General features: G+C 38.1%; 1 protein-coding gene across 2 annotated transcripts; it reads left to right on the forward strand.

Annotated features, from left to right (window-relative positions):
• Positions 1 to 13: 13 nt before the first annotated feature.
• Positions 14 to 23,146, forward strand: Strip (striatin interacting protein). 2 transcript variants are annotated; one of them, XM_053799483.2, is made up of 16 exons: positions 14 to 159; positions 1,784 to 1,903; positions 2,859 to 3,020; positions 3,833 to 3,954; positions 4,540 to 4,695; positions 5,062 to 5,255; positions 7,265 to 7,410; positions 9,426 to 9,600; positions 10,691 to 10,845; positions 11,993 to 12,109; positions 12,931 to 13,058; positions 15,137 to 15,364; positions 16,002 to 16,314; positions 18,079 to 18,195; positions 21,412 to 21,546; positions 21,793 to 23,146. In XM_053799483.2, the coding sequence occupies exons 1-16, from the start codon at positions 58 to 60 to the stop codon at positions 21,949 to 21,951; spliced, it is 2,529 nt and encodes an 842-aa protein (XP_053655458.2). In that variant the 5' UTR covers positions 14 to 57; the 3' UTR covers positions 21,952 to 23,146. The 2 variants fall into 2 exon arrangements, with proteins under 2 accessions (XP_053655458.2, XP_053655459.2); XM_053799484.2 differs by lacking the exon at positions 15,137 to 15,364 and having other exon boundaries at positions 21,793 to 22,102.
• The last annotated feature ends 1,818 nt before the right edge of the window (positions 23,147 to 24,964 follow it).

Genomic DNA, 24,964 nt, shown 5'->3' on the forward strand with positions numbered 1-24,964 from the left:
TAGGTTAATAGTTGCCAAGAGTTGTTATAGAGTGATAATATTAAGTTAAGAGTGAGAATGATGGTGAGAGACAACATTATGGAGGAGAATGACGACCAGGAGAAGAAGACTGTGCCTAAGTTGAGAGAGATATTTAGCCGCCAGCGACAAGACTCTGAAGTGAGAACATTCTATATTAACACTTACAAACCCTCCTACTACCACTAAGGGGGGATTAAGGGGTTAATGTGAGATATAAAGGGTTAAAATGGTGGGATATTGATCAGTAATGGGCGAGGCGGTGACATTATTTGACATTTACCATTACTCTTTGTAGGGATTTTATTTTATATATTTTTAAGTAGACAGAACTCCAGATAGATGTCATGATGTGGTGAGAGGTTCTTGATCCCAGGAACTGGATTATCCCCCATCTCCTTGGAACCTGAATGTTAAGAAAATTTTTCAGGTATAGGTACATATAGTTACATAAATTAGCATATATAGCAGCATATGTGATATGACCCTTACGAGTTTAGCGCTTCCTGCTGATTAAAATGAAAATTGTGCAACACTTAATCAATGATCCCCATAAATGTAATAATACATTGAGTGCAGTATCTGTATTGGTATAATAAGGATGTTTTAGTTGGTATATACTTATTTGCAATAAATTTCCATTTTTGAGATATATTTGTCACTAATCTTAAGTATAACGACCCCTCAAGGAAGGTTCCTTGATGCTGGTGAGGGGCTCTTGATCTAGGGAATTGGATCTGTGCTCCAGTTTCCAGAATTAATCCTGAATACCTTCCATCCCCCCCACAGGTGCTGTATGATCCTCCAGGTTTAGAGCTTCCCCATGATTATGATAATAATTAGGTATAATGTGTTTTTCACACCAGTTTTTTTTAGAGAATAACCCAATAATTGGTTTTGGGTTAAGTTATTTGTGAGGTTTATATACCTATACAGTACTGAGATACAGTAATGTATACTTTGTTTCTGCTCTACGCAAAATGTATCAATCATTAAAAAAAATTATTCATTGTAATTTATTTTGCCGCTGTTTGTGTTGTAATCATGACCAGTTTCGAGGTTCTTCCGGTGGTGGCACAAGGAAGGGGCTTCAGTCCCTCCAAAATTTCTCTCGGCCCTCCCCCAGTCAAAAAAAATTAAAAATAGTAATAATAATTCTCCATGGAGAAGTGAATTGTAGATGAATGGTTCAGAGAACCGACATGTTGATAAATTAGACACATGTGCAACTCTTGGGTATCTTTATTGAGGAAACGTTTCGCCACACAGTGTCTTCATCAGTCCATACAAAGGAGAAACTTGAAGAACAGGAGGAGAATGAGGTAATCAGTCCCTCAACCTTGAGTCGATGTGGTCAGTCCATCAATCTTGAATAGAATGATTGACTGATGGACTGACCACATCGACTCAAGGTTGAGGGACTGATTACCTCATTCTCATCCTGTTCTTCAAGTTTCTCCTTTGTATAGACTGATGAACCCACTGTGCGGTGAAACGTTTCCTCAATAAAAATACCCAAGAGTTGCACATATGTCTAATTTAACAACATGGAGAAGTGAAACAGAATTCTTCCTCCATAAGTCATGTGTGTCGTAAGAAGTGACAAAAATTCTGGGACGAAGGGCCTGGTAACCTCTTCTCCTGTATAGCAACATAATCTGTCATACACTATACTACAATATATGAGATGAAAGTCACTTGCGTTAGTCTGCCTCTGAAAGATAATCTGTCCAGTCTATCATTGGGTTATCTTGGCTCTTCACAGGCCAGTATGACTGACTGCCCAGACATAGAGTTCAACTATGATGATGCTGATTTGCCCGAGAATGAAATAACAGAGCTCTATTCATATACCGAGGGCCCAGAGTTTCAGCTCAACCTAAAGGTGAGATTGTCAATATGTGGTTCATATTTTTGATTCGCTAAACCTGAATTTTGTGTTCGTAATGATATTTATTAGTAACAGGTCTCTTGATATTGTTGCTTTGATTTAAATTTGTCTCCTCGAGGGAGGTTCCTTGATGCTGGTGAGGAGTTCTTGATCTAGGGAATTGGATCTGTTCTCCATTTCCTTGAATTAAGCCTGAATTCCTTTCACATCCCCCCACAGGTGCTGTATAATCCTACGGGTTTAGCACTTCCTCTTGATTATGATAATAATTTTCACTGCTTTGATAAATGTATATAGTCACATCATTGAATATGAGTTATCCTAGATTAAATTTATATAATTCACTAGATATGCTTACAACATGTGTGTCCCTAGGATCATTGTACTAATTTATAGTAGCTACCACTAGTAAAATCATTTGCAATTTTCCTAAATAAAATTTGCCTTAAGGTAATGCTGTATTTACAGAGTAGAGCTGTAAACCTGTACTGCTGACAACATTACGACTTTAACCTAAAACAATGTGGAACATACTTTGTGTATAAGTAATTGGGCAAGATTCTCTTGCAGAAAATGTAATTATTTTATTAAATATGTATTAGTAACTATGAACTTTCAATACACAAATAACCTGCACATAAAAGAGAGAAACTTATGACGACGTTTCGGTCTGACTTGGACCATTTACAAAGTCACACTGTGTGACTGTAAATGGTCCAAGTCGGACCGAAACGTCGTTGTAAGCTTCTCTCTTTTATGTGCGGGTTATTTGTGTATCATTCCAGTCACGGTATTGTGCCTTTTTTTGTTATTTATGAACTTTCAAGAAATGGTAGTACCTAAAAGTTGTGTAAATTTTGAGAGGTATTATATAAGAGGAATATACAAAGAATAAGGAGTGAAGAAATGTACTACTATAATTTTTTTTGTACATTACTTACATTTCTAGGCATGGGAAGAAGTATGTGGAGAGCTTGGTGTTGTGCCACTGTGGCAGTCTGCCTCAGACATCGGCCACAGGACACTCATTGTACGTCTTGCTGACCACCTGGAACTGTGTAACCGTTCACTGCGCATGAGAGCTGCTCGAGCTATCTTATATATTGCTCAGGTACTCAACTTATTTTTTTTCATCTTACATTTTCTCTGTATCAGTGTGTTTTCTTCATGTGGCCTGATATCACTCTATCCTGTTCCATTACATGGCATTTATCTGCACTAATTTAAGGCCTCTTGACAGTGAAAGGGTTAAATTCTTATCATCCATCTATCTCTCCACTTGCTTAAATTATCCAAGTCATCCTGTAGACATTTAGTCATTATTGCTTATTTTACCTAGTATTTTTTGCAACATGTGCAGATATATTCATATACGTAGTTTTATATTACTTCTCTTTAGTCATTTATATAAAGTAAAACACTATTGGGACAGTTACAGATCCTTGTGGCACCCCACTTGTGACATCATCTCCACTAGGACACATTTTCCTCGTGTAACTTTAATTCCCTCTCGGAATCCCTCATTCATTTTAATAGTTCACCTTTTATTTGCGTTATATTTTGGAGTTTCCAAATTAGTTTCTTGGGAAACTCAATCAAAAGTTTTTTTAAATATAGATAAATGCAAACTGCCAATCCATGTTTTCCTTGAAAAGTTTCTCTGAATGTCATAATAGCTTAAAAGATTTGATATATAGAAATTTCCAGACTGAATTCCAAATTGTTTACTATTTGGTGGATTATTCCTTTATTTTATCCACTTTTTCTAATGACTTTAATATTTTTACACCAAACTTGTCAACATAATGTGTCACACCTACCATTTGATAGTGAATGAGTGTTTAATGGAGAAATGGTTTGTTGCACAATATAGAGCTGAAGTGCTGTATTTGCAGAGTGGTACTTCACTGATGTGTCTTGCAGGGATGCTGGGGCGAGGTGCAGAGTGATCGTGAGCAGAATATGTGGGCCCGACGCAATATCTTTCTCCTGGTTCAGTGTGGGGTGTGGTCATCTTTTTTGCAGCTTCTGCATCTTGAAATTGAGTAAGATCATTAGTGGGATCAGTTTTTTTTATTCCTTCATTCAGTGACATTGATATTATGGGCAGTTTTTCTTGTTTATATCCTTGTGGCTCGGTTAGATCATTCAAAATGTTATGAATGCATGTCTGTTGCTTTCTCTACTGAGACATATTTCCCATTCATTCTTTCCACATCCCAGCCACCCAGGGTACTCTTTTGCTTAGATTCTCTCTAAACTATCAAATCTTCAATTTGTTTTTCCTTGTTCATTAATACTCATAGCTTTCTATCTGCTATTAAGAAAATGCCTCTCCTAAATTATAAATCACACTTTGACTGCAAGATTATCTGCAATTTTAATAATAATTTTGCATACAGTAGTAAAAATCTGACTAATGCAACTCTAAAACTCTTTCTATTATGGCCCATTGCTGCTTTTTCACTGTGTACCTCACACAGCAGTGTTGAATAACCCACAGTGGTTTAGCAGTTTTTCATGAATACAGTCCAGTATAATGTGGGGTCTTCATACCACATTTTGGCACATTTTATATGCATGTAGATATAGAATTGGGAATGTCCAGTAGTTAATCGTGTGTATTTTAGAAGCACAGGAGGCAATGAAAATCAGCGTAAACTTGCCGTGTCTGCTAGTTTGGCTGACTCTGCTGATCTGCGAGTGATTCTTTCAGTCCTCTACACCATTGTCGAAACGCTGAGAGTTCCAAGTGATGATGACACTGAAGCTCAAACACAAACTAGGTGAGACTCAGTGTTTCATACCAGGAGTGTCATTGTTAATGCTGGCTTTTCCATCAGAGTAGAGGGTAACCCAAACAAGAAAAAAAATGAATATCCTTCATTCTCTGGCTTCCATTTCATGAGTGCATTCACACACATCAAATGGCCTACCTCAAGAACTGGATAATAATTTTTTCAGTCCATTCTTTCTTAATTCAACCTTGGAAACTAGTTGGCCATTAATGCTCTTTCTGCAAGTCTCATTCATTATTATAACTACTACTATATATCTACTTGTAAATTTTAAATTTAGTATGTACAAAGAAGGTACTTGAGCAATGCACAAGGTATGATGGCTTGTGCTGTATCCCATACTCTTCCTTGCAGATTGTACTTCTGTGAGGAGCTTGGCCAGCCGCAGGGGGAGGATGAGGAGCTGGTGGCCATGACACTTCTTGGCATGGTGACAAGATTCTGTAATTCTTCTGCTCCTCACTTCCCCATTAGGAAAGTGCTACTCATGTTGTGGAAGGTGCTTCTGTCATCACTAGGAGGGACTCAACAATTGGCACTTTTGAAAAGTAAGTTTGTCATCATTTATCTATAATTTAGCTGGGATAAGAGAAGCATTATTCAAATAATGTAAATACATATGATTTTGAGAGAATATTATGTACAGTATTTATACAAGATTCTGGTTAGTACTAAATTGTTACAGGCATACATTGGTGGCAATTTATGCAGGTTTACCCTAGAATAAATAAAAGTTAAACAGTGTAACTTATTTCAACACTGGTTGATGGAGCAAATAATGGAGTGCATGTGTAGGAAATTTGTTGCATTTAGAAGGAAGCTAAGAAGTGTTCAAAAACTTGTGTGTCTCCTGTAGCTTTCAGTTGGTCCCTCCTTTTCCCAAGGAACACAGTTAATAAAAGTAATGTGTATTTTCATGTCAGTTTTAGTTTTGAACTGAAACTAAACTAGTAACCTAATCTAACTTTGTGAAGAGTTGTGTAATATAAATATATAGCTTAATTTTCCTACCTGTTCATAAATTTGCATAATTTTAACCCGTAAACAGTCCAAACGTATATATACGTTTTTGCAACATTTGAAAGTATGTAAAAAAATTAGATCTTCTTTTTGTTTTTTTACATTTGAAAATGTGTAAAAAAACTTTGATCTACTTTTTTTTTTGTTATATTTGAAAATATGTAAAAAAAACGTAGATCTACTTTTGTAGCACTACACATGTGAACGTAGATCTGCTTGGTCCGTTTACGGGTTAGTCTGTTTCATGGGAAGTGGAAGGGAAAGGAAGCTTCATATTTTCTGTCAAGTGTGTGGCAAGCAAAACTTTTTTGTACATAAAAGTGATTCAAAATTTTATACAAAACTTTTTAGTGTTGACCAAAGTAGTGGATTGGTAAACACCGTCCATCCAGGGAGGTACAGTGGTACCTTGACTTACGAGTGCCCCACTTAAGAGTTTTTCGAGTTACAAGCTATCGCTCGGTCGATTTTTTGCTGTGAGTCGCAAGCCAAAATCCGAGTTACGAGCGAGCTTCAGATACATTGCCACTAGTTGGCGCAGGGAACGCCACAACATCTGCCCAGCATCCTGCGTCTCACTTGTTCAGTGCAGGTGGTTACCTCGCTGTGGAAGTATCTCTTGTGTTGTGCTTGCGTTTTGTGCTTTTTGTAGACTTATTTTACCAAATTTCTTTTTTCTAACCATGGGTCCTAAGAAAGTAAGTGCAAAGGACAGTGCTGAGAAGAAGAAGAGGATGATGTCCATTATAATTAAAGCATGAAATCATAGAAAAACACGAGCGAGGTGTGCGTGTAGTCAACTTGGCGAGGCAGTACGAGCATAGTACTTCTACAGTATGTACCATACTAAAGCAGAAGGAAAATTGTAGCAATTAAGTTCACCGATAAAGTGTAGCAATTAGAGCGTAGCAAGTAAGTTAAGCGATAGAGTTTATGACAAACAAAAGTGACCAAAAAAGCATGAAAGGAATTCCTTCAATCTCCTCTGCCTATCTTTTCCACCCTCCACCTTTGCCAGCATCTTCCGTTAACCCAAGTCATCTGATTTCCAAGGTAAAGACACCTTATAAAACCAGTTTGTCTTGACATTCTCTTTTATTACGTTTTTATACAATATTTCTTATTCGTAAATACATTTTTCTTATTTAAAAACCCGTAACAAAAAAATTGGGTGGTTTTTTTGGGGCTGTAATGGATTAATGGCATTTAAGTTAATTTCAGTGATGAAAAGTGATTTGATATACAAGGAAATTGAGTTACAAGCTCAGTCACAGAACGAATTAAACTCGTAAGTCAAGGTACCACTGTATTATCTTTTTGCCATACGAGTATGAATCAAACCTGTTTAGTGTTTTCCACTGTTGCAGGGTTGCTGAGCTTTTCTTTGTATCTCATGAACATATAAGACTGCCAGACTTGAGTTCTGAATGTAGTGAGTACAGTGCCTGCACACTGAGGAGGGTTAGGAATCTTAGTGATCACAATTCAAATGGTGTATATATTTCATTGCAAAAAAGAAGTATTTTCCGTGTCTTAGACTCATACCGGGAGAAGAATGGACTGCAGCCATGTGAGGAAGATACCTTGACTGTGGCCCGCACCATGAGGGCATCATCTCCCCCAGCATCAGCTGCTGACCTCATAGAACAGCAGAACAATCAGAAGAGAAGACCTTTTAGACGGGTAGATAACGGGACTTTCCTTCGTCTTAGCTATTTGGCTTATGATTTAAAAATTTTTGTATTTTTTTTACAACGAACAAATGCTTTGACAGAAGCAGGGATGGCTCTCCCTATAAACTAAAATATTATTAGATTTAGGTATATTATATTTTTTGCTCTTTAATGCAGAAAAACAAACCTCAAGGTATAGGAAATTTTTGTCCTAGTTTTATTAAGGTAATTTTTGAACAAGTCTTACCAAATTTTTCAGTTAATACTATATTTTCATTACTGGAGTCAGTAAAAAATATCCAATGTGTAAGTTGGAAGCACTCGGGCAAGGAGTAGATTTTACTAAAGAATTTCTGAAATTTGTTAGACTCTGGCGTGCTCTTTATTTAACCCTTTAACCTTTTTATTGTCTAGACACCCGATCTGAAACTTGTCCACAGTGTCCAAGGATTTTCAAAAGAATTAATTTTTTCTTATGAATTGGTAGAGAATCTTTTTCTGAAGGTAATAAATCAAAAAGTATGAAATTTGATTGAAAATTGATGAAATTACGCTTTCACAATTTTACCTGCTTCGAGTCCTATTTTAACCCAATTACATTGTTCCAGTTGACCAAATTCTTAACTATTTCACCAGTATGTCTTCCATTTTATTGAATGAGCACAAGAAGCTGCCCAGTCAACTATTTCAACTACCCAATAAAGTGATAAGAAATTGATAATTTGGCCAGCTTCACACAAAATTAAAAATTTGCCAATTTAAAAATAGGGTCCAGAATAAATAATGCAGATATTCCTGGCACTAAAAAACATTTCCTCTGTTCCTTGGTCACACCTCCAGGCCCCTCTTATATTATGTTTGCTTTCCATTTTGAATTTTTATTCACACAGAAAAATAGGAGATTTATGTACTGTTATGCAAACTACTGCCTTATTGTAATAATTGTATAAATAATGTCAGTACATTCCTAAATGCATATTAGACTGGCAAGCTGGATGTGTATTGGACAAGTGACATCATTTGTGTACCCTGGAATATCAGCAAAAATCAAACATTTCCACTACTTTGAGCTTAATTTCAAGCTACTTTCAGTCCTGAAACCAATCAAAATCATCTCCATTTGGAGGGATATGTTGTGTATTTTTATACGTATATGCTTCTAAACTGTTGTGTTCTGAGCACCTCTGCAAAAACAGTGATTTTTTGTGAGTGAGGTGAAAGTGTTTAATGATGATGAAAGTATTTTCTTTTTGGGGATTTTCTTTCTTTTTTGGGTCACCCTGCCTCGGTGGGAGACGGCCGACTTGTTAAAAAAAAAAAATCTTCCATTCTATCAGTGAAACTAAGAAACTGAGAATACAACCATAAAAACCATACAAAAATATACGGCAATTGTTTTAAACCAAAAACACTGTCACAGTTTTGTCTCGTGCAGTGCATGCTGCAGGATTTTTTTATATGGTGCACACTGCATAGACCCATTCTCTCATATCTAGGCCCAGGTTTACCACTCGCAGCTTATCAGAGTGAGCTGAGCTCATGGCATAGTATTACGGGACCAACACTGGCTTCAAAACCAACACCAAACGGGTTAAAAAGCAGCAACGACTCCCACCACCCACAATTAAAATTTTACTGCATTTATATTGGTACAGTGGACCCCTGGCTTACGATATTATTTCATTCCAGAAGTATGTTCAGGTGCCATTACTGAACGAATTTGTTCCCATAAGGAATATTGTGAATTAAATTAGCCCATTTCAGACCCCCAAACATACACGTGCAAACTCACTTACATAAATACACTTGCATAATTGGTCGCATTGGGAGCTGATCGTAAAGCGGGGGTCCACTGTATATTATTTTCTCAATCATTCATCTTTAAGTGCGTATCTGTTTGTTATAGGTGTGAGGAATTAATGTTTAGTTCAATTTGGTAATGAAATTTAGGTTTTATATTTTAAATGAGGCTTCTTGTTTTGTGTGCTATGTATGATGAAATCAGTTGTTTTTTTGTGCTTACAGCAAGGACTTATGAAACAGAGCAGCCTTGATGACAGTGTAGGGGAGCTAGATCTAGCTGCTGCTGCTGCTGATGAGGATGAGCAGCCTACAAATGATATAGATGAACCTCCTGACTTGCCGCAGCCTCCCTCGCCACGTCCGGGCACGCCTATACCTAATAATACTACAAATAAAGGTGAGTGATTGATAACTTGTAATAGCATGACAAAGTAACTTCCTCAGAAATTCAGTGGATATTTTAGGAATATACAGTTTTTAAAGAATGAATTCTGGCATGTTGATGTTATTCTGGCCTTTTTTTTTTTTTTTTTATTTTATGTCCAGGTAATTCTTGGTGAACTGTTTGAGTTTTACTATATTACCCACATGCATTCTACTTAAAATATTGAAAACAAAGAACAAGGAAGAAAAGTTTTTAAGCATCCATACCAACCTGAGCACAAGAATTAAAACTCAAATTAAAAAATGTAAATAGAAAGGGGAAACTGCAAGATGAACACATTTTTGAATGTTCGTATGTTAACACAGATGAATTTAAAATTCACTCGCCTGGAGGGAGAATGGAGTTCTGGGGGTCAGTGCCCCATGGCTGGGTACATGACCTGGTGTCTCAGTGGATCAGGTCCTGATCAACTGGGCTGTTACGGCTAGCCACATGCAATCCAATGTATGAACCACAGCCTGGTTGGTCAGGCACTGACTTTGGGTATCTGTCCAGTTCCCTCTTGAAGAAAGATAAGATCTGTTACCAATAGACCCCTATGTAGGATGGAAAGCTGCTGAATAGCCTTGGACCCGTAACACTTGGTGTTTTCTATGTATTCATGGCACCCTTGCTTTTCATTGGGAGGGATGATGTTGCACCATCTGCTAAGTCTTTTGCTTTCATTGAGGTGATTTCTGTGTGCAAATTTGGGACCTGTCCCTCTAGGATTTTCTTATATGGTTGCAAGGATTGACTCTCAGCTCCTAGCTGTGTGTTATGTGAGCACATGGTATGCATACAGCAGGTGTGTGTAGGACATATGCATGCCATGTGTGTATCATACACACAATGGGTGTCATGCACATGGCATGTGAATGACATGTATGTTGTGTTTACGTGCACGTACACTTGTTTTCGTGCACATGTCATGCTCACTTGTGTTGCATGCATTTGCACACATGCATCCATGCATAAATACTTGTCTGTCTGCAATTGCATTAGTTGTCTCGGGTGTTTGTGTGTGTATGTTTTAACCATTCTTTTTCTTGTACTTCTATAGGTTTACCCTGGACACCAAAAGTTCGACAAAAGGACATCGACTCTTTCCTAGATTCAACTCGTATAAAATTTGTGGGTTTTCAGTTACAAGGAGACAGAACCTCATTAGCCGGCCTCCCATTACCTATCCATGAAGGTGTCAAGGTTCTCAATAAAGTAAGTCTAACTAAATGTCTCTTAACCTTTTAATTGTACTGATTTTTTAACATGCTGGCTGTCTCCCACCAAGGTAAGGTGACTCAAAAGAGAAATGCTTTCACCATCATTCACACTAACACTCTTGCCAGAGGTGTGACAGTTTAATGTCCTTCCAAACAACAAATATCCCAAAACCTCTCCTTCAGAGTGCAAGCACTGTACTTCCCACTTACAGGACTTAAGTCCAGTTAACTAATTTCACTGAATCCCTGTTGCTTTGCACTCCAACAGCTCGTCAGGTCCCAAAAACTGTTCTTCTCCACTCACTTCTAACACGTTCACTCATGCTTGTTGTATGTCCAAGCTCAACAACCCCTCCTCAGCTCTCTGGATAATACTTTTAGTAGCTCTGAACCTCTTCCTAATCTCCAAACTACAAATTCTCTTCGTAATATTTGCACCACACATTTCCCTCAAACGTTATCTCCACTGCCTCCAACCTCTTCCTCTGCACTGCAACATTCACAACCCAGGCTTCACACCCATATAAGAGTGTTGGTACCACTATGCTCTCATACATTCCCTTCTTTACCTCCATGGATTATGTTCTTTTTCTCCACAGATACCTCGATGCACCACCCATCTTTTTTCCTTCAAAAATTCCATGGTTAACCTCGTCCTTCATAAACCCATCTGCTGACAAGTCTACTCCCAAATATCTGAACACATTCACTTCTTCCATACTCCCTCCCTCCAATGTGAAATCCATTTTTTCTTTACTGAACTCGTTTGATACCCTCATCACCTTACTCTTATCTATGTTCACTTTTAACTTTCTTTACACACCCTCCCAAACTCGTCCACTAACCTTTCCAACTTCTCTTTAGAATCTCCCAAAAGCACAGTATCAGCAGCAAAATGTAACCGTTTCAACTCCCATTTTGTATTTGATTCCCCATAATTTAATCCCACCCCTCTCCCCAACACCCTAGCATTTACTTCTTTTAAAACCCCATCTATAAATGTGTTAAACAACCATACTATTTTCCAGATGGTCATTGAGAGTGTTTTGGGCAATATAAGTTAATAACTAGTTTATTAACCAAGATTTTTTAAAGAAGTTCAGTATGTAATGGAAATGTTCAAACTCTGCCATTTTCAACAGCACGTGTATATATCACTATCAGAAATACAAATCCGGCAAGAGGAAGAAATGACAAGGAACCCTTTGTCTCATCCTGAGACAGATGTTTCTCAGACACCTTCTGAAATCCTCTACCAGGTAGGATTATGGTGTTTGTCTTAAAATTTTTATTTGACTTTCCTTTTGTTTTTTCTTAGTGCTATATTTTTACATTTTGAGTAGGACGATCTGTCATGCCCAGGCTACTTGTACTCATGACTGAATATTACTTTATGTACTAAACTTTCATGCTTATCACTAAAATTTTTATTCATTGGTAATTGCCAGTGGACTTAGGCATAGTACTTCAGTACTGTCTGACCCTTATGGGTTCAGTGCTTCACTTGATTAAAATTATTATAATTCTCAGTACTGTAGGCATATGCCACATAGGTTCTCATGTCATGCCATACTTTTCATTAGGTTTAAGTTAGCTGAGGTTGTTACTTAATATCTCAAAGTCAAACTTAAAATTGTTGCATAAAGATGGTCTATAATTGTTTAACCTCTGAGTGAGAGTTGTAGAGCGTGTAGGATGCTGTTGTGCAAAAATCTGTTCATAAGAACATAAGAAAGAAGGAACACTGCAACAGGCCTACTGACCCATGCAGAGCAGTTCAAAATCTGTCTGGCAAGAGTTCCAAATTTTTTGGAATATAATACAGATCAGTTATTTTATTACTGACAGGAAATTGTTTTTTTCAATATATGATATAACCATAAATCTTTAAAATTTGTTTCACCTGTTGCCTTGTTGATCTAGCAGTTAACAGTTATCTGGGTTTAGTGGACTCTGTATATATGTTATATGCTACCTGGTGACATGACTGAATCAGATGCCAGAAGCGTGCTTCAGAAATAATAAGCTAGGTTGTACAGTACGTGGAAGACGTGGGTTGCTCATTACTATATGTTGACAGGCTATGTTGCCAACACTACCTCAATGTATGATAGCGTTGCTCAAAATACTTCTGGCCGCAGCCCCAACCTCTAAGGCTAAGACTGACTCGATAAACATTATGGCTGACGTTCTTCCAGAGGAAATGCCGTGAGTATACATTTTTCTGAATGTTTGTGGGGCGTTAGCTCTAGCTCCTGGACTTCACCTCTTGACCATACATAAATAACAAAAAGGCACAATACCGTGACTGGAACAATACACAAATAACCCGGTATTATATACAATTCTTGTACTACTACTACTACTACTACCACCTCTTCCTGCCTATATATAGCCGTCCTGCTCCACCTCTGTTAGTGTGACTTTGTCAATGGTCCAAGTCGGATCGAAACGTCGTCGTAAGCTTCTCTCTTTTATGTGCGGGTTATTTGTGTATTGACCATACATATACTAATGTGATGCCTCCCTTTTACTGTTTGTTCCAACTACTTAATAATATCTATTTTTGCAAGTACTTTTTTTTTTTTCCAACAAACCGGCCGTATCCCACCAAGGCAGGGTGGCCCAAAAAGAAAAATGAAAGTTTTTCTTTTTAAATTTAATAAATTGTACAGGAGAAGGGGTTACTAGCCCCTTGCTCCCGGCATTTTAGTTACCTCTTATGACATGCATGACTTATAGAAGAAGAATTCTGTTCCACTTTCCCATGGAGATAAGAGGAAATAAAGAACAAGAGCTGTTACGAAAAAAAGTAAACCCAGATGGGTATGTATATGTGTGTTCATTCAGAATATGCTCATTAATTTTCCCATGCCCAAATCAATTTCCTTTATGGCTATTTTTCTTTTAATTGCAATACAGACTGATACACTCTTGAATGATTTCAAGAGTGTATCAGTCTGTAGTGGAAGGAAGGCGGGGTAGGGGTCAGCCTAGGAAAGGTTGGAGGGAGGGTGTAAAGGAGATTTTGTGTGCAAGGGGCTTGAACTTCCAGCTGGCATGCGTGCGCATGTTTGATAGGAGTGAATGGAGACAAATGGTTTTTAATACTTGACGTGCTGTTGGAGTGTGAGCAAAGTAACATTTATGAAGGGGTTCAGGGAAACCGGCAGGCTGGACTTGAGTCCTGGAGATGGGAAGTACAGTGCCTGCACTCTGAAGGAGGGGTGTTAATGTTGCAGTTTAAAAACTGTAGTGTAAAGCACCCTTCTGGCAAGACAGTGATGGAGTGAATGATGGTGAAAGTTTTTCTTTTTCGGGCCACCCTGCCTTGGTGGGAATCGGCCAGTGTGTTAATAAAATAAAAATAAGTAAAATAAACCTTAAAGTATATTGTTAAAAACAGAAATGTGACACATGTGAACCATGCTTTGTGGTAATATTTACAATCAGGTGCACTAGTATTTTCTATGTGAGTTGGAGACCTACTGTATTGTAATTCATGTACATAGTAATAAATCTGGTGTCAGACTTTCCTGGTGACTGCATGGTTTTTCAAACTTATTGTATTATTCATCTTTATTGTATGGGTGTGAGGCATGGGTAGTGAATGTTGCAATAAGGAGAAGGCTGGAGGCAGTGGAGATGTCATGTCTGAGGGCAGTGTGTGGTGTGAATATAATGCAGAGAATCTGTAGTTTGGAGATTAGGAGGAGGTGTGGGATTACTAAAACTATTATCCACAGGGCCAAGGAGGGGTTGTTGAAGTGGTTCGGATGTGTAGAGAGGATGGAACAAAATAGAATGACTTCGAGAGTGTGTAAATCTGTAGTGGAGGGAAGGCGGGGTAGAGGCCGGCCTAGGAAAGGTTGGAGGGAGGGGGTAAAGGAGGTTTTGTGTGTAAGGGGCTTGGACTTCCAGCAAGCATCCGTGAGTTTGTTAGATAGCGAATGGAAACAAGTGGTTTTTAGGACTTGACATGCTATTGGAGTGTGAGCAGGGTAATGTTTATGAAGGGATTCAGGGAATCCAGGAGGCTGGACGAGTCCTGGAGATGGGAAGTACAGTGCCTGCACTCTGAAGGAGGGGTATTAATGTTGCAATTTTATAACTGTAGTGTAAGTAAGTTTTTGGTAGGAGAGTTATGGAATGAATGATGGTGAAAGTTTTTCTTTTTCAGGCCACCCTACCTTGGTGGGAAACGGCCAATGTGTTAATAAAATTAAATCGATAATTTCTTGATATGTATATACAGTATATGCTTAATGTGTCCTGTTTTCTCACAGCATGACAGTGGTACAGAGTATGAAGCTCGGGGTGGATGTCAATCGTCACAAGGAGGTGTTGGTCAAGGCTGTCTCAGCGACTCTTTTACTGCTGCTCAAACATTTCCGTATCAATCACATTTATCAGTTTGAATTCATGTCTCAGCATCTTGTCTTTGCTAATTGTATTCCGCTCATCTTGAAATTCTTCAATCAAAATATTATGGCTTACGTTCAGGCAAAAAACACGTAAGTTCTAATATACAGTGTTCACTTGTAGCTGGAACAGTGAACCAGACTAAAAGACCCGTGATTCATCTTTTCCAAAAAATTCCTCTGAAGGTAGTTTAGACATCTTGCATAAAGACTTGTTTCCCAGTATGTTACTTAAGTCTTTCATTTTTTTTTTTTTCAACAAGTCGGCCGTCTCCCACCAAGGCAAATTTCCCACCGAAGAAAATCCCCAAAAAGAAAATACTTTCATCATCATTCAACACTTTCACCACACAAACACATTATCACTGTTTTTGCAGAGGTGCTCAGAATACAACAGTTTAGAAGCATATACGTATAAAGATACGCAACATATCCCTCCAAACTGCCAATATCCCAAACCCCTTCTTTTATATGTATGTTAAAAGGTCTATACGTGGGAGAAAGTCTTCTTTTTGCTATACTTCTGTAAATATTTGCCAGTACAAAAATAGATTAATGAATTTTTTATAAAAAAAATTTTTGTCAACTTTGCTGCTATTAATGACAAAACTTTTAAGAATATTAACTTTCTAAAAATTTGTCATTTTAATTTTGTAAATGCATATACACACATTTACCTTTGGAAATATTTTTGCTGTGGTTTTATGAATATACTTTTCATTCCCCACAGGATACCGTTGTTAGACTTCCCGGCATGCGTGATTGGAGACCCACCTGAGATGACAGCGGAGGCTCTGGAAGCTGGGACTGGAAGCCCTGCAGGAGGAAATACTAGTCCTGGGGGCAGTGGAGGAAGTCCAAGTGGGGGTTGTGGAGAGGGAGGTGGTGGTGGAAACCAGGGAAGCATTACCTGTTGTTGGAGGAACATGTTCTCGTGCACCAACCTCCTTCGAATCCTCAACAAACTTTGCAAGTGGAAGCACTCACGCATAATGATGCTTGTTGTTTTTAAATCTGCTCCAATTCTGAAGCGCACACTTAAGGTATATGTTTTTGTCTTCTGTTCAGTTTTATCTAAATCTGCCTACAATATATATCACCCACAGTATTTCCAGGGAACACGTCACACACGAATCCATAATCGTGCCTGTAAAAAAGTTGTGGAATTTGCTTGGTGCTCAGGACATGCTTAGTGCAATACTTATACATTTTTTATTTTTTTTTTTTTAACGTGTATACAGTGGACCCCCGGTTAACAATATTTTTTCATTCCAGAAGTATGTTCAGGTGCCAGTACTGACCGAATTTGTTCCCATAAGGAATATTGTGAAGTAGATTAGTCCATTTCAGACCCCCAAACATACACGTACAAACACACTTACATAAATACACTTACATAATTGGTTGCATTGGGAGGTGATCGTTAAGCGAGGGTCCACTGTATATGCTCTTGGGCAGTAGTGGGCCCAGTGAGTCTTGCAGATATGAATATCTGGACCTCTTCTATCTACAAGAATTATCATGAGATTTGTTATTTGAGGCTAGGAAGTACACACCTCACCCATAGCTACTTGCTTGCAGGTGCTCCTGTCTCTGTGTGACCTGTGGTATGCTGATGTATTGCACATTTTAATTTTTTGCCCATGACTTAGGTCTTTTTTGTTTGTCATGGATCTTATTGGGAATTTTTTAGAGGAGTTTATGTTTAATCATAAAATGGGCATTTAATTGATGCAAGTAACTATTTAATAGCATTTTTCTTCTGTGAGTGTAAGTGTGATGAGATTTTGTTTTTGAGGGTTTGTTTTAGCTTGATTGTTAGTACGTGTCCAAGAGTGTGTATCTATCATTACCAGCAGCACTAAATGACTTCATAGGACCAAGGTCTCTTTAAATATTATGATGACTTTTTTGTTCGTGTTTCTTAATCTGCTTAGCCTTCTGTGTGTGTAGATATGTCAACTGTGTGTACATCTCTGCTATACATAAACCATAGATTTCTACAGACTTAAGTGAGGGCTTGTATGTCTCAAACATTTGATATGCATTGCATCCCGTACCTTGTCTTACCTCGGTGCTCTCCCACCGAGGTAAGGTGACCCGAAAAAGAAACGGTAACCATCATTTACTTCATTACTGTCTTGCCAGAGGCACTCTGATACTACAGTTCAGGTGCCCTTCCAAACTGCAGATATCCCCACCCCTCCTTCAGAGTGCTGACACTACTTTCCACCTCCAGGACTTGAGTTCAGCTAACTGGTTTCTCTGAATCCCTTTGCAATAATTCTGCACCTCTTAATCTCCAGGCTATGAATTTTCTTTGTAATATTTACATCACACATTGCCCTCAGACATCTCTATTACCTCCAGCCTCCTCGTTGCTACAACATTCACAACCATTGCTTTACACCAATATTAGTGTTGGTACCACTATACTCTCGTACATTTCCCTCTTTGTCTCCCTGGGTAAAGTTCTTTGTCTGCACAGATGCCTCAGTGCACCACCCCCTTTATTTTTTTCCTTCATAAATTTTATGGTTCACCTCTTATTGTTAATTGGCAAAATAGGGGAAATATGTAAATCGGTATATATGCTCTAGATTGATTTTGGTGTACTTTAGAGAGAAGTTGTAGATATAAATGTTATGGTTAGTTGATTAGAGCTCATAGATACCAAATTAGAATATAAATGTGAAACAAATGTAGCAAATAGAAGCAGTGATACAACTACACAGGTTATTATCAATACTAATACATAGCAGTAAGCATGTGTAATATAGCTTGCTAATTAATATGCTAAAATGCAGGTTAAGCATGCGATGATGCAGCTCTATGTGCTGAAACTGTTAAAAATGCAGACCAAGTATCTGGGGCGACAGTGGCGCAAGACCAACATGAAGACAATGAGTGCCATCTATCAGAAAGTGAGTCACAGCGCTTGTATTGCATTATTTAACCCTTAAACAGTCCAAACAGATCGACGTACAAATTCGTAGTGCTACAAAAGTAGATCTACTTTTTTTACATATTTTCAAATATAACCAAAAAAAAATGTAGATAAAAGTTTTTTACACGTTTTCAAATGTAAAACAGAAAAGAAGATCTACATTTTTTTACATACTTTCAGATGTTGAAAAAACGTATATACAGTATACGTTTGGACCATTTAAGGGTTAAACTGATGTCTGTTTTTTTTTTTTTTCTGGAAATACAGCTAGAGAATGAGTGATTGTGAATGGGCTTCTTCTGGGGTTGCCATGCCTTGGCGGGCAATGGTAGACATGATAAAAAAAAATTATTTTAATAAGAATGAGTTCTGAGCAAGGGGCTAGTAACCCCTTCTCCCGTATAAATTACTAAATTTAAAAGAGAAACTTTCGTTTTTCTTTTTGGGCCACCCTGCCTTGGTGGGATACGGCCGGTGTATTGAAAGAAAGAAAGAAGAAGAATGAGTTCTGTTTTTGTATCTAAAGCAGCATTTGTTATTGTTGTAAATCAAAGATCGCATCCTCAGGCATGGTCGCTGAGTGTGATAGATGAAAATATCATATACACTACTATTTTTTTTTTTAAGTAGGTTGATAGGTTGTAACATGTAGTACACTACCAGCAGATTCTATGCCATATATGTTGAGTTGCTCATATCATTAGTATATTGGACTATAGGCATATTCTTACCATGTCCAGTAATTATCTTTTGTTGCTCATCTGCTCTATCACTTATTCAGTCACTTTTATACATTTGCTTGATTTCTTATCAGCCATGCACCTTGACAGCCTTATTAGTGAATATACAAATAACCTGCACATAGGACTTTGTAAATGGTCCAAGTTGGACTGAGATGTCATCATAGGTTCCTCTCTCCTATGTGAGGGTTATTTGTGTGTTGTTCTAGTCATGGTACCATGGCCATTTTTTTTTATTAGTGGAGAAAAAGAGAGAAGTTAAGAGAGTGGTGAAGCAATGTAAAAAGAGAGCAAATGAGAGAGTGGGTGAGATGTTATCAACAAATTTTGTTGAAAATAAGAAAAAGTTTTGGAGTGAGATTAACAAGTTAAGAAAGCCTAGAGAACAAATGGATTTGTCAGTTAAAAATAGGAGAGGAGAGTTATTAAATGGAGAGTTAGAGGTATTGGGAAGATGGAAGGAATATTTTGAGGAATTGTTAAATGTTGATGAAGATAGGGAAGCTGTGATTTCGTGTATAGGGCAAGGAGGAATAACATCTTGTAGGAGTGAGGAAGAGCCAGTTGTGAGTGTGGGGGAAGTTCGTGAGGCAGTAGGTAAAATGAAAGGGGGTAAGGCAGCCGGGATTGATGGGATAAAGATAGAAATGTTAAAAGCAGGTGGGGATATAGTTTTGGAGTGGTTGGTGCAATTATTTAATAAATGTATGGAAGAGGGTAAGGTACCTAGGGATTGGCAGAGAGCATGCATAGTTCCTTTGTATAAAGGCAAAGGGGATAAAAGAGAGTGCAAAAATTATAGGGGGATAAGTCTGTTGAGTGTACCTGGTAAAGTGTATGGTAGAGTTATAATTGAAAGAATTAAGAGTAAGACGGAGAATAGGATAGCAGATGAACAAGGAGGCTTTAGGAAAGGTAGGGGGTGTGTGGACCAGGTGTTTACAGTGAAACATATAAGTGAACAGTATTTAGATAAGGCTAAAGAGGTCTTTGTGGCATTTATGGATTTGGAAAAGGCGTATGACAGGGTGGATAGGGGGGCAATGTGGCAGATGTTGCAAGTGTATGGTGTAGGAGGTAGGTTACTGAAAGCAGTGAAGAGTTTTTACGAGGATAGTGAGGCTCAAGTTAGAGTATGTAGGAAAGAGGGAAATTTTTTCCCAGTAAAAGTAGGCCTTAGACAAGGATGTGTGATGTCACCGTGGTTGTTTAATATATTTATAGATGGGGTTGTAAGAGAAGTAAATGCGAGGGTCTTGGCAAGAGGCGTGGAGTTAAAAGATAAAGAATCACACACAAAGTGGGAGTTGTCACAGCTGCTCTTTGCTGATGACACTGTGCTCTTGGGAGATTCTGAAGAGAAGTTGCAGAGATTGGTGGATGAATTTGGTAGGGTGTGCAAAAGAAGAAAATTAAAGGTGAATACAGGAAAGAGTAAGGTTATGAGGATAACAAAAAGATTAGGTGATGAAAGATTGAATATCAGATTGGAGGGAGAGAGTATGGAGGAGGTGAACGTATTCAGATATTTGGGAGTGGACGTGTCAGCGGATGGGTCTATGAAAGATGAGGTGAATCATAGAATTGATGAGGGAAAAAGAGTGAGTGGTGCACTTAGGAGTCTGTGGAGACAAAGAACTTTGTCCTTGGAGGCAAAGAGGGGAATGTATGAGAGTATAGTTTTACCAACGCTCTTATATGGGTGTGAAGCGTGGGTGATGAATGTTGCAGCGAGGAGAAGGCTGGAGGCAGTGGAGATGTCATGTCTGAGGGCAATGTGTGGTGTGAATATAATGCAGAGAATTCGTAGTTTGGAAGTTAGGAGGAGGTGCGGGATTACCAAAACTGTTGTCCAGAGGGCTGAGGAAGGGTTGTTGAGGTGGTTCGGACATGTAGAGAGAATGGAGCGAAACAGAATGACTTCAAGAGTGTATCAGTCTGTAGTGGAAGGAAGGCGGGGTAGGGGTCGGCCTAGGAAGGGTTGGAGGGAGGGGGTAAAGGAGGTTTTGTGTGCGAGGGGCTTGGACTTCCAGCAGGCATGCGTGAGCGTGTTTGATAGGAGTGAATGGAGACAAATGGTTTTTAATACTTGACGTGCTGTTGGAGTGTGAGCAAAGTAACATTTATGAAGGGATTCAGGGAAACCGGCAGGCCGGACTTGAGTCCTGGAGATGGGAAGTACAGTGCCTGCACTCTGAAGGAGGGGTGTTAATGTTGCAGTTTAAAAACTGTAGTGTAAAGCACCCTTCTGGCAAGACAGTGATGGAGTGAATGATGGTGAAAGTTTTTCTTTTTCGGGCCACCCTGCCTTGGTGGGAATCGGCCGGTGTGATAATAATAAAAATAAAAAAAAACAATTTTCTATAAGTTTACATCTTAACTGTTAAAACGATCGTCATATATTTTCATGAAGTTGCAGAACATGTTTTTCCAGCACATTTGGCATATTGCAGGTGCGACACAGGCTAAATGATGACTGGGCTTACGGGAATGATCCTGATGCTCGGCCATGGGACTTCCAGGCAGAGGAATGTGCACTTAGAGCATGTGTCGATAGATTTAATTCTCGACGATACAATTCAACTGTGGTAAGGATTTATTTTTTTATGGTTAGATGTTCTTTGTTATATTGTAACTTTTTTTTTTCAAGCTAGTCTTTTATGTAATTTGAATTAGTGTGCATCAATAGAATTTATGGAGTTTCTCTGTACAATGTACATAATATTCTATGATCTCATTTTACTCTCACCCCTCTGCCTTTTTCATGAGTAAATATTTATGAAAAGAGGCCTAGTTACACCAAAAGCCATATCTTCATGCTTGTTTTCTTACAGGATCCTGACTTCGAACCATTAGACAACTGTGTGACTAGTGTGTTGGGCAGACCTGTTGAATTGACTGAGGAATTTAAAAAACACTACGAGGTGTGGCTACAGCAGGAAGTGTTTTCAGCAGCCATAGACTGGGATCAGCTACTGGCTCCCAATGTATGAATTAAGAGGAAGTTCTTGGAGTTGTAGTGTTAAGGTGTAGCTAATTCACATAGGGTATCTTGTATACTTCCTTTGCAAATATAATTTGGGGAAAGCTATATTTATTATCAGAGGCAAAGTAAGATATAGGAGAATTTAGAGGTTCATCCTGAGATATCAAAAGAAGAAAAATGCTACTGATAAATCCACTTACCAAGAACATGTCAGGGATACTTGAATGTTTTTATGCTGCAGTACAGTACATTTGTTTTCTTGAATATTTGTTAAATGTGCTGATAAGGGGACCACAGTTGTGAGGGCATAAATTGTTTTGACATTTACTTCCTTTGTGGAGACCTTTAAAGTTATGATGTGAAACATACATGTACAATATTTACGGGTGGATAGTCTTCGCTCTTCCTCCTCCTCAGTGTCATCCATTGTACAGTATAGTATTTGATAGCCAACTGTGTCATTTTCTGATGGTCTTACTTGCTTTTGAATTGCATAAATTTGAGCAAACAAACCAAAGACCAGACAAGAAGAATATAGCCCTTTGATTTCATAAATTTTAAAGGATCTTTTTGCCTTAAGGCTTGTTCAGTATTTACTTAGCTTTGTATAAAGAGATAGTGAAAAATATTGTCAACCAGTCATACTGAAATAGTTTAATACGTATAGTATTTCGCAGAAATACTTTATTTACTTTCTGGTTTATGCAGAGCATGTGGGTCACTTTGCTGTGACAATGGTGGGTCACCTTAACATGGTGGTGTGCCTAGGTAGGAGCCTCTTCTCTGGGAGGGTGCCACTCTCCCCATGATGCTTGCCTGAAAACCCAACATATCTTTTGGCATAGATGGTAGGGACATTTCTTTTGTCTAAATTTGCTGACAATGTTGATGACACTGAACTATGGACATGGTTTGCGGAATGTGAAAAAATACTTTAGTTTTGCTTGGTGAGGACAGTAGTAAGTTTATAATAGTGCAGTATGTGCAAATTGAATGTTAGAAAATGAAAAATGTTTAAAGTACTGAATGACCTATTGTTTTTGGTGCTTTCTAAATAAAATAAAACACTGGTGTAAACATGTGGGTCACCTTAACCCTTAAACTGTCCAAATGTAGATCTATGTTCATGTGCATATCGCTCCGAACGTAGATCTGCATTTTTTTACATGCCTTCAAATGTAAAAATAGGTCGGAGCGCTACGCATGTGAACGTAGATCTACGTTTGGACAGGTTAAGGGTTAATAGGAAGTATGTTGTACTAGTTTGCAGAAGGAACAGAAGTGAAATGTCAGGACTGTGGATATAATGTAGTCAGTAACTGATACATAGAGCTGTAACAAAGCTGAAGGTAGTCAGTAACTGATACATAGAGCTGTAACAAAGCTGAAGGTAGTCAGTAACTGATACATAGAGATGTAACAAAGCTGAAGGTAGTCAGTAACTGATACATAGAGATGTAACAAAGCTGAAGGTAGTCAGTAACTGATACATAGAGCTGTAACAAAGCTGAAGGTAGTCAGTAACTGATACATAGAGATGTAACGAAGCTGAAGGTAGTCAGTAACTGATACATAGAGATGTAACAAAGCTGAAGGTAGTCAGTAACTGATACATAGAGATGTAACAAAGCTGAAGGTAGTCAGTAACTGATACATAGAGCTGTAACAAAGCTGAAGGTAGTCAGTAACTGATACATAGAGATGTAACGAAGCTGAAGGTAGTCAGTAACTGATACATAGAGATGTAACAAAGCTGAAGGTAGTCAGTAACTGATACATAGAGCTGTAACAAAGCTGAAGGTAGTCAGTAACTGATACATAGAGATGCAACAAAGCTGAAGGTAGTCAGTAACTGATACATAGAGATGTAACAAAGCTGAAGGTAGTCAGTAACTGATACATAGAGCTGTAACAAAGCTGAAGGTAGTCAGTAACTGATACATAGAGATGTAACGAAGCTGAAGGTAGTCAGTAACTGATACATAGAGATGTAACAAGCTGAAGGTAGTCAGTAACTGATACATAGAGATGTAACAAAGCTGAAGGTAGTCAGTAACTGATACATAGAGATGTAACAAAGCTGAAGGTAGTCAGTAACTGATACATAGAGATGTAATGAAGCTGAAGGCCAAAAGAATATTAATGAGATAAAGAAATTAAGGTATGTAGGAGAAATCATGTGCAACAACATTCCTTTAGTGTGTGGCAAGATAGTTGTATACAGGGAGTGTCTGAGGATTGCATGAATTGTAATCCTGGGGAAGTGTTAAACCTGCAGTAGTCAGACAGTACCTGGAGAACGGGAAGTACGTATACAGGTTTTATGCAAGGAATGAAGGGAAAGCTCCATTTCCTTAGATCAAGAGCCCTTCACCAGCATCAAGGCAACCCCCTTGAAGGGTGCTCACATGTAGTCTTGTTAACAGAATAATCTTGCATGCCATTAACATGCTTCATGCTTTAGTTATGGCTAGTATCTCTCCAAACAAGTATTTCCTTTTGTGTGTGTGTGTGTGCGTGTACGCATGTAGGACTTATCACTTGGCCAGTGACACTTAAGTTCCATGAAGTTTTATTTTCCCCCCTTATGAAAAATAAGTACGTACACTGAATGCAAGTGTGTGTGTGTGTGTGAGAGAGAGAGACAACAAATGGAGGATGGAACCTCCACTTTTTCTTTGGTTGTATGACTCATAATTTATGAGTCATAATGACTCATAATTTATGAGTCATTAGAACTATTATAATTGTCATGTCTTTGTGTAATTAAATTATTTCCTTGTAAATATTGTAATTAAATACATTTATGGTAACTGTGTTATTACATAATTCCTTTTTTCCCAATAAAATGTTGCTTCTTTGGGTCACCCAACCCTAGTGGAAAATTAGTTTAAGAATATCATTATTCATTATAGGATGACAAACATATTTTTTGTTTTAACTATTTTAATATGAAACTGTTTCTTTAAACACCATCTTCCAGTTAGTGTATGTGTGATGTGCATTCTTCACACAGGAAT

Source organism: Cherax quadricarinatus, chromosome 84 (genome assembly GCF_038502225.1).
Source record: "Cherax quadricarinatus isolate ZL_2023a chromosome 84, ASM3850222v1, whole genome shotgun sequence".
Taxonomy (NCBI): Eukaryota; Metazoa; Arthropoda; class Malacostraca; order Decapoda; family Parastacidae; genus Cherax; species Cherax quadricarinatus.

What these genes read in the sequence shown, in the direction of transcription:
- Strip (XM_053799483.2), top strand. Translation starts at nt 58, where the DNA reads ATGATGGTGAGAGACAACATTATGGAGGAGAATGACGACCAGGAGAAG. An exon ending in ACAATTGGCACTTTTGAAAA is followed by an intron (nt 5,256 to 7,264) that starts GTAAGTTTGTCA and finishes TCCGTGTCTTAG; the next exon opens with ACTCATACCGGGAGAAGAAT. An exon ending in GACGATACAATTCAACTGTG is followed by an intron (nt 21,547 to 21,792) that starts GTAAGGATTTAT and finishes GTTTTCTTACAG; the next exon opens with GATCCTGACTTCGAACCATT.